Source organism: Trichechus manatus, unplaced genomic scaffold (genome assembly GCF_000243295.1).
Source record: "Trichechus manatus latirostris isolate Lorelei unplaced genomic scaffold, TriManLat1.0 scaffold00031, whole genome shotgun sequence".
Lineage (NCBI taxonomy): Eukaryota > Metazoa > Chordata > Mammalia > Sirenia > Trichechidae > Trichechus > Trichechus manatus.
In genome coordinates this window covers 16,580,258-16,596,924 of record NW_004443967.1, presented here as the reverse complement: position 1 = coordinate 16,596,924, position 16,667 = coordinate 16,580,258, and the positions used below count along the sequence as shown (strand labels likewise).

General features: G+C 44.2%; 1 protein-coding gene across 1 annotated transcript in view; it reads right to left on the bottom strand.

The window, feature by feature from the left end:
• Window positions 1–16,667, bottom strand: part of DOCK1 (dedicator of cytokinesis 1) — a 569,919-nt gene that overhangs the window by 384,418 nt on the left and 168,834 nt on the right. The window contains exons 24-25 of the mRNA XM_023730055.1: window positions 6,069–6,139; window positions 2,462–2,568 (exon numbers count right to left, since the gene is read on the bottom strand). Of these exons, the coding sequence (XP_023585823.1) occupies window positions 2,462–2,568; window positions 6,069–6,139 (178 nt within the window). The remainder of the gene's footprint in view (window positions 1–2,461; window positions 2,569–6,068; window positions 6,140–16,667) is intronic.

The following is a 16,667-nucleotide window of genomic DNA, read 5'->3' as shown; positions in this document are numbered from 1 at the left end:
AAAAAAAAAAAACCCGTTGCCATCAAGTTGATTCCAACTCACAGCGACCCTACAGGACAGAGTTGAACTGCCCCATAGGGTTTCTAAGGAGCAGTTGGTGGATTCGAACTGCTGACCTTTTGGTCAGCAGCCATAGCTCTTAACCACTGTGCCACCAGGGCTCCTTATTAAAGAAAGCTAAGCATTTATTTCAAGTTCCTGGATAGTCCAAATGTTTAAGCACTCAGCTACTAACTGAAAGGTTGGAAGTTTGAGTCCACCCACAGGTCACCTCAGAAGAAAGGCCTGGTGATCTACTTCTGAAAAATCATCCATTGAAAAGCCTGTGGAGCACAGTTCTAGTCTGACACATGTGGGGTCGCCATGAGTCGGAGTCGACTGAATGGCAACTGCTTTTATAATTATTTATTGACATGTTGCAGACTCCTGGAATAGAATATGAGGTAGTCTATAATAAAAGACTTGTAGACCAGGAGCGTGCAAACAAAGCTGAGAAAGAGAAGAACAGTCACTGAGTACTGAGGATAACAAAATCACCAAAAAATAGTGCGTTTCCCGTCAAGCTTTCTGTTAGCTAAAGAAATAGAGTATGTTTCAACAGAGAAACTGTTTTTTCCTTGAACTATTTCTTAAGGGAATTTACATATAAAGTATTTTTAATTGAACATTTTACATCTTCAGCGCTTATTCAAAGCCAACTAAACAACAAGCTGAATAAAGTTTTACAATGGAAATTTTGAAATACAAGCAAACATGTGCTCAAGAAAGTCTTCCTTACTTCAGCCCTCGATAAAAGTCCAGCTCAATCCACGGACACTGGTTAATTCAGTGAAGGCACTGGTGGTGGTGGTGGTGATGGGATGTTTAGGTGTGTGTGTGCGCGCACCCATGCACACGTGTGTGACTTAGGGTTGGATGGGTGGGAGCTGGGACACCAGTAACCTAATAAGACCAAGATATAAAGCTTTCAGGTGATTTTACCTAATGCTTAAGAGCTCGTCTGCTAACCAAAAGGTCAGCAGTTCGAATCCACCAGCGGCTCCTTGGAAACCCTATGGGGCAGTTCTTCTCTGTCTTATAGGGTCACTGTGAGTCAGAATCGACTCGATGGCAATGGGTTTGGTTTTTTGTTTTCTTTTGTTTTGGTGTAAAGTTTAGTCAATAAGAGAAGAAAACACAAGGCAGTGTCCCCGCCATCACCTTCACCATTAGCCCTTCCTTAAGTCCCACTTGTATTCTACAAGGTTTGGAAAGTATCTGCAGAGCAAGACACTCAAGACTCAGCCTCAGGTGGGAGGCTTACACACAGTCTAGATTCATGCCTCAAACAAGATTCACTGGCTTTGAATCTCAGACAATGCAAACAGAGTTGACTTGTTTGTATGAAATGTGAAGTAGGGGCTTCCGGTCCAGAGCGAGGTCTGTAGAAAACCAACCACTTCTTGGTTTTAGTTTTTCCTCGAGAGGAACGCTGCGACCAAATAAAGTCTTAACATCTTCTCCTAACATAAGTATTAGCCATAAGCATAGACAAGTACATTTTACAAAGTTAAATCAAGAAATAAGATTAAAACCAACAGACAAACACAGTCCCAGGAGTACAAAGGGTACAAAGAACTAAGCCAGACATAAACTGAGCTCCTAGTCCAGTCAGAAACTCAGTGGGGACGTCCTGGTCCCGGGCTGCTCCATCCTTGGAAAAGCACAGGGAATTACAAACAAACCAACACACAAGGGCAAAAGGAAATGAACAGATCAGCCAAGAGCTGCACATAAACGAACAGACTAAATCTACACCCTCAGTCAGAATGTCACTCAAGTCTTTGCCTTTGCCTCCAATAAATGAGGAAGATTGTGGAATTATGCAAAGGTTTTAAGCTTTCAATAAAAGTACTTGACAAGTGTAAAATATTAATTCAATCTGTCCAAATAGAAAGAAAATGATTAATAAAAAGGGTGGAGAGATAAAGTGGGGGAACAGAAGGTGTTCCTCAGGATAAATGAGTTGAGGAATCATTAAAATTCTCATTACTTGGAGTAGAGTTTGAAGGAACCCTTGTCAAAGAATGCAAAGTTCAGGGTAAGACAGAAAAATGACTTCTAAATGTAAAGAAAACTTGAATTTTTTCTTTGCAATCACCTCAACGGAAACAGGCAATTGCTTTCCCAGGGCAGACAATCACCCGTTTTAAGAGCAACAATGTGTGCTGATTATCCTCGGGCTTCGGTGGACACCTAAAATACAAACCACGAGGTTCTGTCTTCATTTCCCAATGATCTATTACCTGCACTATGTCAATTACCATTCTCTTGTAAGGGCTAAATCTTACTGTCTCATAATGGAGATGTTTTAATTGGTCGAACCTCCACTCCTTCCAGCAAGGAAGGGAGAATTCAGAGGGGTCAAGTTATGCAGACAATGAATAAAATGACAATTTCATGAGTCTGGGGTTCCACTCACCATGCTGTATGAAGAGATCACTGTGAATGATTTCAATCAAGCAATACAGCTTCTGAATGGTCAGCAAGCCCAGGGGAACATTGAGGATGAATTCAGTAAACATTTTGCTATGAGAAAATACACAAGCAAATGAATTTAGAGATGCACTCAAGCAACAAAATTACCCAACGCTATTACAAGACAGTACCAAGATAATATGGATGAAATTTCATCCAACAAAATGTTTTAAAATATTATTTTTCACTTCACACATATCAGAATGGTTATAATTCAAAGGACAGACAATAAGTATTGGTGAGGCTGTGGAGAAATTGGAAACTTCATACATTACTGTTATTTAGCACAAAATCAGGAATATAAAACAGTGCAGCTACTCAGGAAAAGTTTGTCATTTCCTCAAAATTTCATCCAACAACATGCAATATCTTTATAATATAGTTAAACATAGTCACCATAAGACCCAGCAATTCCACTCCTAGGTATATACCCAGGAAAAATGGAAACATATGTCCACACAAAATCTTGTACATGAATCATAGCAGCATTATTCAGAATATCCAAAATGTGGAAATAACCCAAATGTCCATCATGGGTATATCCATACAATGCGGTATTATTCAGCCATAAAATAAATTAATAAAGTATGATATATGCTACAATGTGGGAGGAGCCTTGAGAACATTATGCTATGTTAAAGAAGCCAGTCAGAAAAGTTACACATTGGACGATCCCATTTATACGAAATGCCCAGAAAAGGCAAGTCTATAGATATAGAATATAGATTAGCGGTTGTCCTGGGCTGTGGATGGGGATGCGGAGTGACTGGTAATGGGCACAAGGAAACTTACTGGGATGATGAAAATGTTCTAAAATCGGATTATGGAGCTGGTGGCACAACTACGTACAGATACCAAAACCATTGACTTGAACGCACTAAACAGGTGAACTTTATGGCATATGAATAATGTCTCAATAAAGCGATTTTTAAAAATATTATTTTTACAAATGGGCAATAAACCTATGAAGGAATGTTGGAAGAAGCATTCTTGTTAGTAAACAAAGAAATGCAAAACTAAAATGATGGGATACTGTTCCACCAATCACATTGGCAATAACAGCAACAACAGAAAAAACTTGTCGCCATCAAGTCGATTCCAACTCATATTGACCCCACAGGACAGAGTAGAACTGCCCCATAAGGTTTCCAAGGAGCGGCTGGTGGATTCAAACTGCCGACCTCTTGGTTGGCAGCTGAACTCTTAACCACTGTGCGGCCAGGGCTCCATTGGTGAGATTCTATAAGATGATAATTCTCAGTATTCTACACACTGGTAGAATATTGGTTTGACCTTTGTGAAGAGCAATTTGATAATATCTACTAAGAGCCTTTTAAGAAAATGCATGGCCCAGCAACTCCACTTCTGTGTTTATCCTAATGGTATAAATAATTTAATATTACTCATATTAATGATATTAATAACAATTAGGCTACAATAAATTTTATCCCAGCATATTTTATAACAATAAAAACTGGAGACAACCTAACACCCAGCTGAAGCCCAGGTTGGCATCGAAGCCCTGTCCCCTCCAGCTGAGTCACCATGGACAAGGTATTTAGCATAGAACTGGGCTAATAATAGAAGCTATGTCACAGCATTGTTGTAAAGATTAACTGAATAGTATGTGGAAAGTACTCTGCGTAAAGTCTATTTTGTATGGAGGAAGCACATAATAGATGTCAGCATCTATTGTTGCTGCTTGAATAAATGATGTTCCAGCATAGGATGGAGCGTCATGCAAGTGATTAAAAATTATGATGCAGAGGACCACTTCGTTACTTGGGAAAACAAGATGTCGCATGTTCAAGCATTAATGGCAAAATATCGAATACAGTGTTGAATTTTATTGGTAGGGGTGTGTGTGTGTCTGTGTGTGTGTGTGCAAGAAAAACGAGAAGGCTCCAGATCCTTCTCATTATTTTGGGGTAGTGGCATTAAGTTTGACATTTATTCTCTTCTGTGAGCTCTTCTGTTTTTTGAAACATGAACCAATTTTATAAATAGGAAAAAGTACACGCATGATTGTTAATCTCATCTTCTTAATGCACACAGAGGGTCTTGTAGGGGCACATACACCCATAAAGAGCAGACTGGCACCGACAGCCAAGAGGCTCGAGCACCAATGGTAAGAACACACTGCAACCCACTAACAGGCAATGAACGTGCAGGTCCTTGTGCCCAACAGAGGGGCAGACCCAGAGAATGGCCATCGTCCCAGGCCTGCAGCGTCCCCACTTCCTCCCAGGCTCCTCCAGGGTTGAGGGACTCAGACATCAGCGCACAGCACAGGCATGAGGAAAGCTCCTTAAAACCCAGATGGCCAGGCCCACTCCCAGCTTCTAACCTAGAAGGTCTGTGGAGTAACCCCAGACTCTGCTTTTCTAGCATGTTCCCAGGGGCTGCTGAGCCTGCCATTCTGCAACGATCCACGGAGAACCATCTCCAGAGAGAAGGCAACAAATGCCCAGTGGGCAGACACAGCCCTTGGACGATCAGCTTGGTCTTTCCTTTCCTTGCTTAGGGCCTGCTAATCCATATTTCACCTTGTCAGTGCTCCGAGAGCAGGAAGTAAGTGTATCCCTGCATGACACTAAATCCTCAGACACATCAAAGACCGGATGATCCACAGCGGAGAGTGCCCCGCCGAGAGCCCCTCGCCCTCCGACGCCAGGTCACGAGTGAACTATGGCGGGCGTAAAGTGTAGGAGGGAGGGTCATTATTCACTCAGTTAAACCACCCAGCACAGATGGCTCGTTAGTAATATTTAGGAAGCCTTTTTTGGCTGGGGAAGATGGTGCCATCCCCCAGGAGGCAGTTTATTGTGTCAAATGCCAAACCAAGAGCAAAACAAAAGCAGATGAGGGCTGTGTTCTTGGATGTCTGGGGTGAAGAAAGCTACACTTCCCTTCCCCTACGAGAGCCCTTGTCGGAATACAGTAACATCCACAGAGGAAACAATGAACGCTAGGTTTGGACGGTGAGGGGTGGGAACACTGGGAGGTAAACGAAGGACTTGGTCCCCACCTCACTCCTCAGTCTGCAAGCCCACCAACCAGCTTCCCCACATGTGTTTTCCTTTACTCTTTTCTAACCCCACAACTTCTAAGTCTTCTGCCTGAGGCTTACACCCCCTTAGTTAGGAGCTTGGGAAGAGAAGAGCTGCGTGTCACAGAAGGGGGGTGGAGACGAGAATATTAAAGCACCTGCGTTAAGTTTTTCAGGTATTCAAAACAAAACCAAAAATCAGCAACCACGTATTAAAATTTAAATCCCAAAATATGCAAAATGCCAAATTTGCATTATGTACCCAGTGGGCTATGAACACTATTCTAAAGAAAACACTTTGACTGTTGATGGATTTCTTTTCTGTATAAAGTCATGATTATCACAGTGCCACAGACATCAGCAGCCGCACGTCCCCCGGAATGATCGGGGGCGCTGACACTTGCGCGCATTAGATAGGACCACACACCTCACATAAACTGAACACGCGGGAAAGGAGGCCAAGTGTGGCCCATGGGAAGTGCTTGCTCCAGGTGCCCCTTACCTGAGCTCTTTGGGATCAAATACCAACTTCACGTCATTGACAATCGTTGGCAAGTACTTCAGCGCTGCCCCCTAAAAAAAAAAAACAAAGAAGAAAGTTGGGCCTTATACGGGTTGGCTAATGTTAACACAAACTTACAGTTACAATGAAGAGCCACAAAATCATCAAAAAGAGAAAGATCACTTCAGGATGATGGACTGGTGGCTAAATATGAGGAAAAGACAGCAAGGGGAAAAGAAATCTCTGATTCTCAAAGGATGGTGATTTCCTCCGTGGTTATTTTGACACATAACGTGAGCGGAAGCCAACGTTCCCCGTCTACTGACCAAGTGGCTAGACCATGCTGGGATGCTTCAGTGATTTCCTCCTTCCGTCCTGGCAAAGCTACAGCAAGTCAAGACCTGCCCTTGCAGAAGAAATCCCTTCCACTGGATTCACAGCAGCTCCACCTCAATCCACCAATTGAAATGATCATCTTTGCTCCATTCCAAAAATGTCTTCCTGCATTGCTATACCCCTTAACTAAGAATCATTTTCTTTTTTAGTAGCTTTACCTTCTGTAATGATATTCTGTATCTTCCAGAAAACACGCACCCTCGAAAGGTGGAGTCATAGTAATAGATCCTATTACACACTGGGCGCTGTGCTAAGACCTCTGAATATTTTGTCTTTAATTCTGACGCTACTCCTACGGGGAGCTGGGAGTTAGCTGTTTTGGAAGGAGAGGAAACTGACAATAGAAACATTAATTACTTTGACCCTGATCACAAAGCTAGTACCTAACAGAGCTAGAATTAAAATTTCAGTTTGTTGTGAAGCCACAGCACGGTGCCTTCAGCCATATCCTGCTGGGAAAAGTCCTGGATTTTAAGTATTCTGACCCTGGTTCTGCCCTTCTATCTCTGAATAACATCAACTTGTGGTAGCAGGCTGGGCTCCACTTCCTGAATGAAACAGGGAAATAACACTCATACCAAATGCCTCAAGCGGTTTCCACAAAGCTCAAAATCAAATTAAGAAGAGGACAGAAAAACACTTTGAACACTGGAAAATACTACAATTGTTGCAGAAGAAATTGTTGTCATTGCTTTCAGAAAGCCCCAAACCAAACCCATGGCCATCCAGTTGATTCTGACTCAGTGATCCTACAGGACAGAAGAGAACTGCCCCATAGGGTTTCCTGTAATCTTTATGGAAGCGGACTGTAACATCTTTCTCCCACAAAGCTGATGATGGGTTCGAACCGCAGACCCTTAGGTTATCACCAAGCATATCTCCTTATACAGAATGAAAGAACTCTTAAAACTCAATAATAAGAAAACAAATAACCTCCCCCCAAAAAATGAGCAAAAGACTTGAATAGACACTTCACCAAAGAAGATATATGGGTGGCAAATAAGCACTTGAAAAGGTGCTCAGAATCATTAGTCATCAGGAAAATACAAATTAAAACCACAATGAGATACCACTACACACTTATTGTGCTGTTGTTAGTTGCCGTAAGGTCTACTCATGGTAGCCATGTTAGGATTGCTAATAAGCAAAAACACAAAACAAAGAATAAAGGGGAAAAAAGCAAAACAGAACAAAATTTAAAAAAAAAAAAACAAACCTGACAATACCCAGCGCTGTTTACATATATTATTGACCTGAATGTTAAAATAGTTCAGCAACTTTGGAAAAGAGTTTGGCAGTTTCTTATAAAATTAGAGATACAATTTTTATATGACATAGCAACCCCCTCTTAGGTATTTACCCAAGTGAAAAGAAAATATTTGTTCACACAAAACGCTGTACGTGAATACCTTAATGGCTTTATTTGTAATCACTAAAAAATGGAAACAACCCAAATGTCCTCAAGAGGTGAATGGACGAACTAGCTATGATCAACCATACCATGGAACACCACTGAGCAAAAAACGAATAAATCACAAATACACTCAACAGGGATGAAACTAAAATATACTCTGATAAGTAAAACAAGGCTTTCTCAAAATGCTATACACTATATGATTCCATTTTTATAACATTGTGTGAAAAGTAAAAGTATAGAGATGGAGAACAGATGGTTAGTGGCCAGCAGCTGGAGGAGTTGGAGAAAGTTAAGGGGCGAATAGAACGGCTATATATGTCAGTTGAGAACTGTCTATGTGTTGGTTGAGAAATGCTCTATATTTTGGGTGAGAACTGTTCCGTATGTTGGGCAAGAACTGTTCCATACTGGTTGAGAACTGCTCTATATGTTGGATGAGAAATATTCCATATGTTGGGTAAGAAATGTTATATATTGGTTGGGAACTCTCTATATGTTGAGTGAGAACTGTTCTATATGTTGGTTGAGAACTGGTCTATATATTGGTTGAGAACTGCTCTATATGTTGGGTGAGAACTGCTCTATATGTTGGGTGAGAACTGTCTATATGTTGGTTGAGAACTGTTCTATATGTTGGGTGACAACTGCTCTATATATTGGATGAGAACTGCTATATATGTTGGTTGAGAACTGTCTATATGTTGGGTGAGAACTGCTCTATATATGGGTTAAGAACTGTTCTATATGTTGGGTGACAACTGCTCTATATATTGGATGAGAACTGCTCTATATGTTGGTTGAGAACTGTATATATGTTGGGCGAGAACTGCTCTATATGTGGGTTAAGAACTGTCTATATGTTGGGTGAGAACTGCTCTATATGTTGGTTGAGAACTGTCTATGTGTTGGGTGAGAATACTATACACGTGGGTTGAAAACTGCTCCATACGTTGGTTAAGCCAATGATTACATGACTGCATGTGTTTGTCAAAACTAGAAGTGTCCAATAAGGAAAAGTGGGTTTTACTGTAGGTAAATTATACTTTAATTTTAAAAATGAATAAAAACATATGACACAGGTAGATATGCACAGAAAACACCTGGGAGAATGCCAGGCCTGGTTCCCAACTCGGCCACTTATGAGCTCAGTGGCCAGATTCAGGACACTTGCACTGAGTTCAAGTCTCCTGTCTGTAAGACGTAAATCTCTTGTGCATCCGGAAACTTCCCTAGCTCTCTCCTCTACTGACACATTAAATCCTCATGACAACCTCATGAGGGAGCTCTATTATTACCCCCTTTCACAGATGAGAAAGTGGAGGCACAAAAGAGGAAGTAATTTGCCCAGATTCTCTATAGTAGGACTTGGGGCTAAGGTTTGAACTAGCTCAGTCTGAACATCTCCAAAGCGAGCTTTGTGAAGCCACCACACTCATCAGAAACTACAGCTCCTTAGAGACAAGACGATAAAGGACAGGTAAGCCTTTTTTACCCCTTCAATCTCCACCACAAAATTATCATTGTTGTTTTTTTCTAGGTATTAGTCCTATCTTCCGGTGCTGGCCACAGAATGGGACTGCAGTGTATCTGCTTTGAGATACAACCTTTAAAAAGGGCATTAAGTAGAAATAATTTCACTCTGATTTAATGATCTGCTTCGACTACCTCAGAGTGGCTTTGAAAGCCTAAAAAATATTACCTTGACATTTAATAATAAGCGTCCGCTAGGCTGCCTGCTCGGACTCTAAAAGGGTCAAGTTTAGTTCGTGAATGTCCAGAGGGTAAAGGACGGATCAGCTTCGTGTGTTTTATCCTGGACCCAACAAAGCATCGTTTGCCAGTAGGAACTTTAAAAATACCATTTCACAAGGACGAAGGTGACAATGACAAACACAACACACCTTTTATGGCCCGTTGTCACCTCACCCCCCTGGGCCACCTTTCTTAACCAAGGCAGGTGAGAGCTGGAGCAGAGCTGGGCTCCCAAAGAAACTGAAATCAAAGTTTTAGGGGGAAAAATGAAGCACACAAAAGGATTATGAAAATGGCGGCGAATGCTAAAAGTTTTGTAATTACTGAAATAACTCAGGTTCAAAAAAATTAAATAATTTTTATACTCTCCTCTAAGCAAACTTAATTGTCAATGCATCTCATGAGAACGCCAACTTAATCCAAACTGTAAAACAAAACAAAAAATGTATTCCCTATCTAGCATTGGTTGAATGTTGTAAGTGTCTCTCTGGCTAAAAATATTACTACGGATGATGATTAATAGATACTATTTTAGGGTAAAGTTCAGGCTACATTATTCAGTATAATTATTTTAATTAAATCCATTAGCATATCTTTATATAAGATTAGAAGAGCTATCAGTGATACAAAATAAGTTTTTCTTGAATAATGTATGAAGCAATTATTAATTTACATATTTCTCAAGAAAACACATATTAAACTGATTCCATTTGGAGGTTTTGAGCTAAAATATATATGGTCCACACATTGTCCTTTCAGACTTAAGTGTTACATCTTTGGAAGACTTGGGGCACAGTCAAACAGCCTCAGAAGAACTATCAGATCCTAAAGCAGGAAAGTGTGGTTGAGACCAGTTCTGCCAATGGGTGTCCTTGGGCCCAACCTCGTCCCTTTCACAGGGACTTAATGAAACAGGGCAGATGGCTGGGCGTGACTGCTTGATGCAGCTGAAGAACAGAATCTCACAGCTCTTTGGAGAGATTCGAGGATGTGTTATTGGGAGCTGCCCTGTTGTACATGTTGAAGAACTCCAGAACAAAAAGAAAGACAATGAGAACAATCGCTCCTATTCATTATCTCCTATTCAGTAAAGATTACCTAGACCCTAAATAATGAAGATCTAAAAATAACCTCTTCTCTTTGTAATCAAGCTTCCTTTAAGCACACTCTGGTCTTTCAAACAGCATTCTCCACTTCTCCTCCCAACCCTTTGGTTCATTCAATCCCAGATGACAACTTAGCAGTTGAGGAATATCGTTCCTATGAGTATCTGCATGTTTATCTAGCATAAAGCACGTACCAAAAAACTGACCGAGAAAACACAACTTACTAAGATTGTCGGTGAATCCAATACAAGCCCCTATACTGAATAAACTCAATTTGTTATGCCTTCCTGAGGGAATTTCAACAAAGGAGCTCGCCATATTTCTCAAGGGGAAGGATGTTATCTTCATTGTATAGGATTGCTCTTAGCATCCCTGGCTCCTGCTTATTAAATGCCAGGGCTAACCCCCAACACACACACACAGTCACTGTGACAACCAAACAATGCCCCCCCCACCCCACATTCCCAAACAACCCCTGGTTGAGCACCACCTGGTTATATAAGAGCTACCCAACCTGTGAAATGGGTCTCCAATGCACAGAGAAATCAAAGTCCTCACCCTTTGGGACAGCCTGGCAAGACCAGGACCACCGGATCTGACACTCTGGTCCACTCTGACCGCGACAGCTGTGGTATACGTCGATTACCACTTTCTACGTGTCTCAGGAAATGAAAACTGCTGGGAATCACTGGGCAACAGTATAACTCCTGCTCTTCTCTCGCATATAAGCCAAAAAACCAAGCCTGTTACCACTGAGTCAATTCTGACTCATGGCGACCCCATGTGTTGCAGAGTAGAACTGCTCCATAGAGTTCTCTTGGCTATAATCTTTACCAAAGCAGATCGCCACGCCTTTCTTCCACGGTGCCTCTGGTTGGGTTCAAACCACCAAACTTTAGGTTAGTCTTGTTATTGTTGTTAGGTGCCATCAAGTCGGTTCCAACTCATAGCGACCCTATAGGACAGAGCAGAACTGCCCCATAGGGTTTCCAAGGAGTGGCTGGTGGATTTGAACTGCTGACCTTTTGGTTATCGCCAACTGCTTAACCACTGCGCCACCAGGGCTCCTTTGGTTAATAGTCAAGTGCAAACTGTTCACACCACTTAGGGACCTAAAACTCATTGCTGTCGAGTTGATTCCAACTCATGGCGACCCCATGTGTTACAGCACAGAACTGCTCCATAGGGTTTTCTTGGCCGTAATCCTTACAGAACAGATTGCCAGGTGAGTGGGTTTGAACCTCCAACCTTTAGGTCAGTCGTTTGGCACTGCAAACTGTTTGCACCACCAGGGACCTTCTCTCTCATAACCTTCTAGATAAGTGGTAAGAACCACCCTCGAGTGAGCAATCTGAGGCCTGTGCCATTTCATCCCTCTGCCCCCAGTGTCTGGCACACAGGAAACCTGGAGGGAGTTTGTTCAAGAACAGGATGAACTGTAAGAACAATAAAGGGTCAGGGCAGAAGCCTCCATGACTCAGGGAGTGAGGAGAGAGCTACAGTGACTCAGCAGAGTACAGATGACTTTGCAGAATTTAGGCACAAAAATACAAGGTGAGAGGAAGTGGAAGGGGGTGAATCTGCTAACCACAGCAGTCAGAGAACGAGCCCTCTACTTCGGCCCTGCTGTGTTATCCTTAACCTCCTAAAATCCATTTGCCAGGAATTAAGTCACGCTAAATTAGGGGTATTACCATAATCTAAGCAAGAACAAATTTGAAGTAAATTACTAAACTTTTTTTTTTTAAAAACTTCATCCCGGCAGGCACAGTTGTGTAGCTGAGAGGCCTAGGAAAGGGGAGCGAGCCTGTGAAAAGGCCTCCGTCACCTCCAAATTGGTGAAAATTGGTTACCTGTCTAGACAGCTTCCAAGAGGCAAGGCCTGACTTCCAAATGATGGAGACTTTCCAGAAAACACTTGAGATTCAGAAGCTGACAGACAGGAAAATGGTCTGGTTCAAAAGCATCTTAAGGGCTGAACCGTAGTGAAGTGGTTTTGAAAACAGCCAGAAGCTCACACGCCACACTTGTGTTTTATTCATGGTCTGAATAATCAGACAAAACGGATCCCGTGAGGGACTGAGGTGGGCGAGAAGGGGCCTCTCTCTGCAGGCGATGGAGGAGAGTGGAAACCTACAGGTGACCCTCCAATCCCGGCAGGCTGCCCAGCCGCTGCCAACCCCGCCAACCCCCAGACAGCCCATCAGAGAGGACACGTAAGAGTATCATCGGTTGCTGTTGGGTGCTGTCGGTCAATTCCGACTCACAGCGACCCCATGAGACAAAGTAGAACTGCCCCATAGGGCTTCCTAGGCTGTAATCTTTACAGAAGCTGACTGCCACATCTTTCTCCCACGGGGTGGCTGGTGAGTTCGAACCACTGACCTTTCGGTTAGCAGCCAAGCGCCTAACCACTGCACCACCAAGGCAAGGCCTTCGGGTAGAGCAAACAGTATAAGCAAAGAGGGGCTCGTCCATCCCTCTCCCTCCACACCCCCACCCCCACTGCTGCCTAACCCCAAGCCCACCCTCATCTGGGTGCTCTCAGCCCACACCCACCCCACCCTGCTCCTGAGCCAAAGGCACTTCCTCACAGCAGGGACGGACTCTCCAACTTCCTATAGCGAAAACTAGGTTTTGTTTTGTTTGTTTGTTTTTTTTCAAATCTGTCACTGTCAAATACCTTTTTAATATACAATAAAAATTAATTTCTAGAAATTTCTTAAAAACCTGGCTGACATGGCAGTGTCAAATTCCAATGAAAGTTTCTAATCATTTACTCCCGATGTCTGTCCTTGTCTCACCACAGAGGGGTAGCAGCAGTCCTGGGCAGGCACGGGTCCAGGGACCACCCTGCTTTGAGTGCCGCTACCCCAAAGAGCAGTTGGTCCCAGGCTTATGTTGACACGCGCATGCGTGAACACACACACGCATGCACGCACACAAGCAAACGCATGCACACACACACACACACACACAAGTGTACGCAGGCACATGAGCACACACAGCCACACACACGTGCACCACAAGGGCACACATACACACGCGCGCACACATGCAGGCACGCACACATGCGCACAAGCGCACCCATGCACAGGAGCGCACACACACGCCCGCACACACTCACGTACAAACACACACATACAGGCTGAGGCCTGGGAGGTGGGGGCATTCAGGCAGTGGGGACACATTGCTCAGGCCTGACAGAGAAAGGATTATGATGTTACATTTTCAGAATCAAATCCTGGCACCTCCTCCCCCATCCAACACCTCCCCCCCATATCCAGCACCTCCTCCCCCACTCAGCACCCCCTCCCTTATCCAATATCTCCCCCCAAATCCAGCACTTCCTACCCCATCCAGCACCCCCACCCTCATCCAACACCTCCCCCCCATATCCAGCACCTCCTCCCTACTCAGCACCCCCACCCAGCACCCCCTCCCCAGCTTCTCAGCATTACAGCTGTGGCCACTCCCAAATTGATGGGCTCCCCAGGGCTGTCCAATAGAACTTTATGGGATGATTTAAATATTCTATAGCCACTAAGCACATGCAGTGAGTGAGCCTTGAAATAAAGTTAGTGACTGAGGAAGGGAAATTTAAATTTATTTGATTTGAATGAATTTAAACAGGACAGAGCAGGCCTTTCTTGTGGTTGGTAGCTGCTCCTGGGGTAGATTCCAACCCGCGGAGTCCCCACGTGTGCAGAGTAGAACTGTTCCAGAGAGTTTTCAGGGCTGTGACCTTTTGGAAGCAGATCACCAGGCCTTTCTTCCTAGGCACCTCTGGGTGGTTTGAACTGCAGATCTTTTGGCTGGTAGTCGAGCACTTAACCATTTGCGCCACCCAGGGACTCTAGATGACTCTGCTTTTTTTATATCCCAAATTCACCCCTGCACCCTCAATTCTAACTTCACTCCGTTTCTCCCAGAGGACAAATCTTTTGAGAATTAAATAGGACAGAGCAGATAAGATGCTAAGCACACAGCCGGCACTCAATAATTTGCTTGAGTACAGGATCCATGTCTTCTTTGGGACCTGACACTCTTCCACACTGTAGGTTCTACTCAGCTGCTAACCAGAAGGTCGGCAGTTCAAATCCACCAGCTGCTCCTTGGAAACCCTATGGGGCAGTTCTACTCTGTCCTGTAGAGTTGCTATGAGTCGGAACCGACTCAACGGCACCTAACAACAACAGCAAATAAGTACATACTGGTTTTATTTCTTTGCCTAGGAACACTGTATTTGGACACAGTGGGCTCCTGGAAAAAGCACATACCTAGTGCAACTTCTCAGATCTCAAGACTGACTTACTGTCCCGTGGCTGTCACCTCTAGCACGCTCTCCTCCCCCACCCCCAGACACGCCTCTTTGGTGGACAGACACAGCAGGAGCGCTGGCTCCTTGGGCCCCGAATCCCAACAAGGACCCTAGGTACTTGGAAACCCAAAAGAGCACCCTATCTTTGTGCTCCAGGAAAGGTTTAATTAGGAAAAAAATAAAGACCAGACTTTGTAACTCAGCGAGGACCCCAGGAGGGGTACATACAGACCAAACCATGAAAGGAATGTCCTATCCCTGTAAAATGACACTTGTCATTGCAGGGGTCATAGGAAGCGCTTCATTATGACTCCCAGCCACCATCAGTCACTAATGCCTTCCTGCATGTGACTTGTCCACACAATGGTTTCCAGCAGTGACAGACAAACTCCCTGGAAACATCATGAAGCCTCAGACTGTCTTTAAAATGAGGCATGAAATGAGCCATCTTAACAGTGAGTTCCAAGGTCACTGCCTGGTACACCGGGGCAGCCACGTCTAGCCTGGCGCCGGGCACCATGGATACCGCTGCTTTAATTAAGTAGGACGCACCACAATCCACCAAGGTAGAAAGAAATCCAGGGAAACCAGCGAGGACAGCCATCCCAACGCCCCAGACACAGGCTACGGTCCAAAATGCCACCCTTGCTCCCAACCCCCAAAGTAAGCCCATACTTTCCTGATTGTTTTCAACAATCTTCCAATCCGTGCCTCAGCAAACATTTGCTGTATAAGTCATGAACATCCCAGTTAGTGACTTAAAAAATGTATTCAGAGGTGTAGGAGGGTGAATTTTTATAAATGTTGCCAGAAGAGAAAGAAACGCTGAGCATTCGAGAATGAGAAATGCTTGTGTGGGGCAGTCTCTTTCCCTCGCAAGGATGAGCTGGCCAGGAAGACTACGACTACTCAGCACCGCCCACAGATACCCGCCCCTGGGACGCCGTCTCCACTGGAGATGAGAGCACCAACCCTCTGCTCACAAGGTCTCTTCTTCACCATCTCTTGCAATGCCTTGATCCTCACGCGAATGATCGCCCAGTGCCTGGGAAGGCAGAAGGCAGCCTGGTGGTGGCCTCGGGAGGCCCAGCGAGCACTCCCGGGTGGGACTGACTACCCTATCACCTTAGATGCAGCGGTCAGAATCCTCAATTATCCTGCGGTCCCCAAGATAAGTGAGCACTGAGTCCCGGGGGGCTGGCAAGGGCAGGGGAGTGGAAGGAAAAGTCAACGTGAATGCATGGGAGAATGAAGAAGGAAGGGCGGTGTGACTGGGGGCTTCGACTGGCCGGCAAGGTGGAGGTATAGACATGGGAGCAATCTGGTAGCAATGGAGGCCAGAGGCAAGGTCGGATTGCTCTGGGAATGGGGAGCTTAGAAGAGAAGTGTCCCCAGGAAAGAGCTCCAAGAAACGTGGAGGGAGCAGGCACAGAAAGGGAGAAATCAACACAACACACTGAAAAAGACAACAAGGAAAAGGCTGGCGTAGCTGTCGCTAAGCTATAGTACCCAGTTATTGGACCCAGCACTAACCTACAAGTTGCTGTGCAGGTATTCTGTAGAAGAGATTATCCTGGATAATCAGGATGGGCCTGATCCAAACAGCT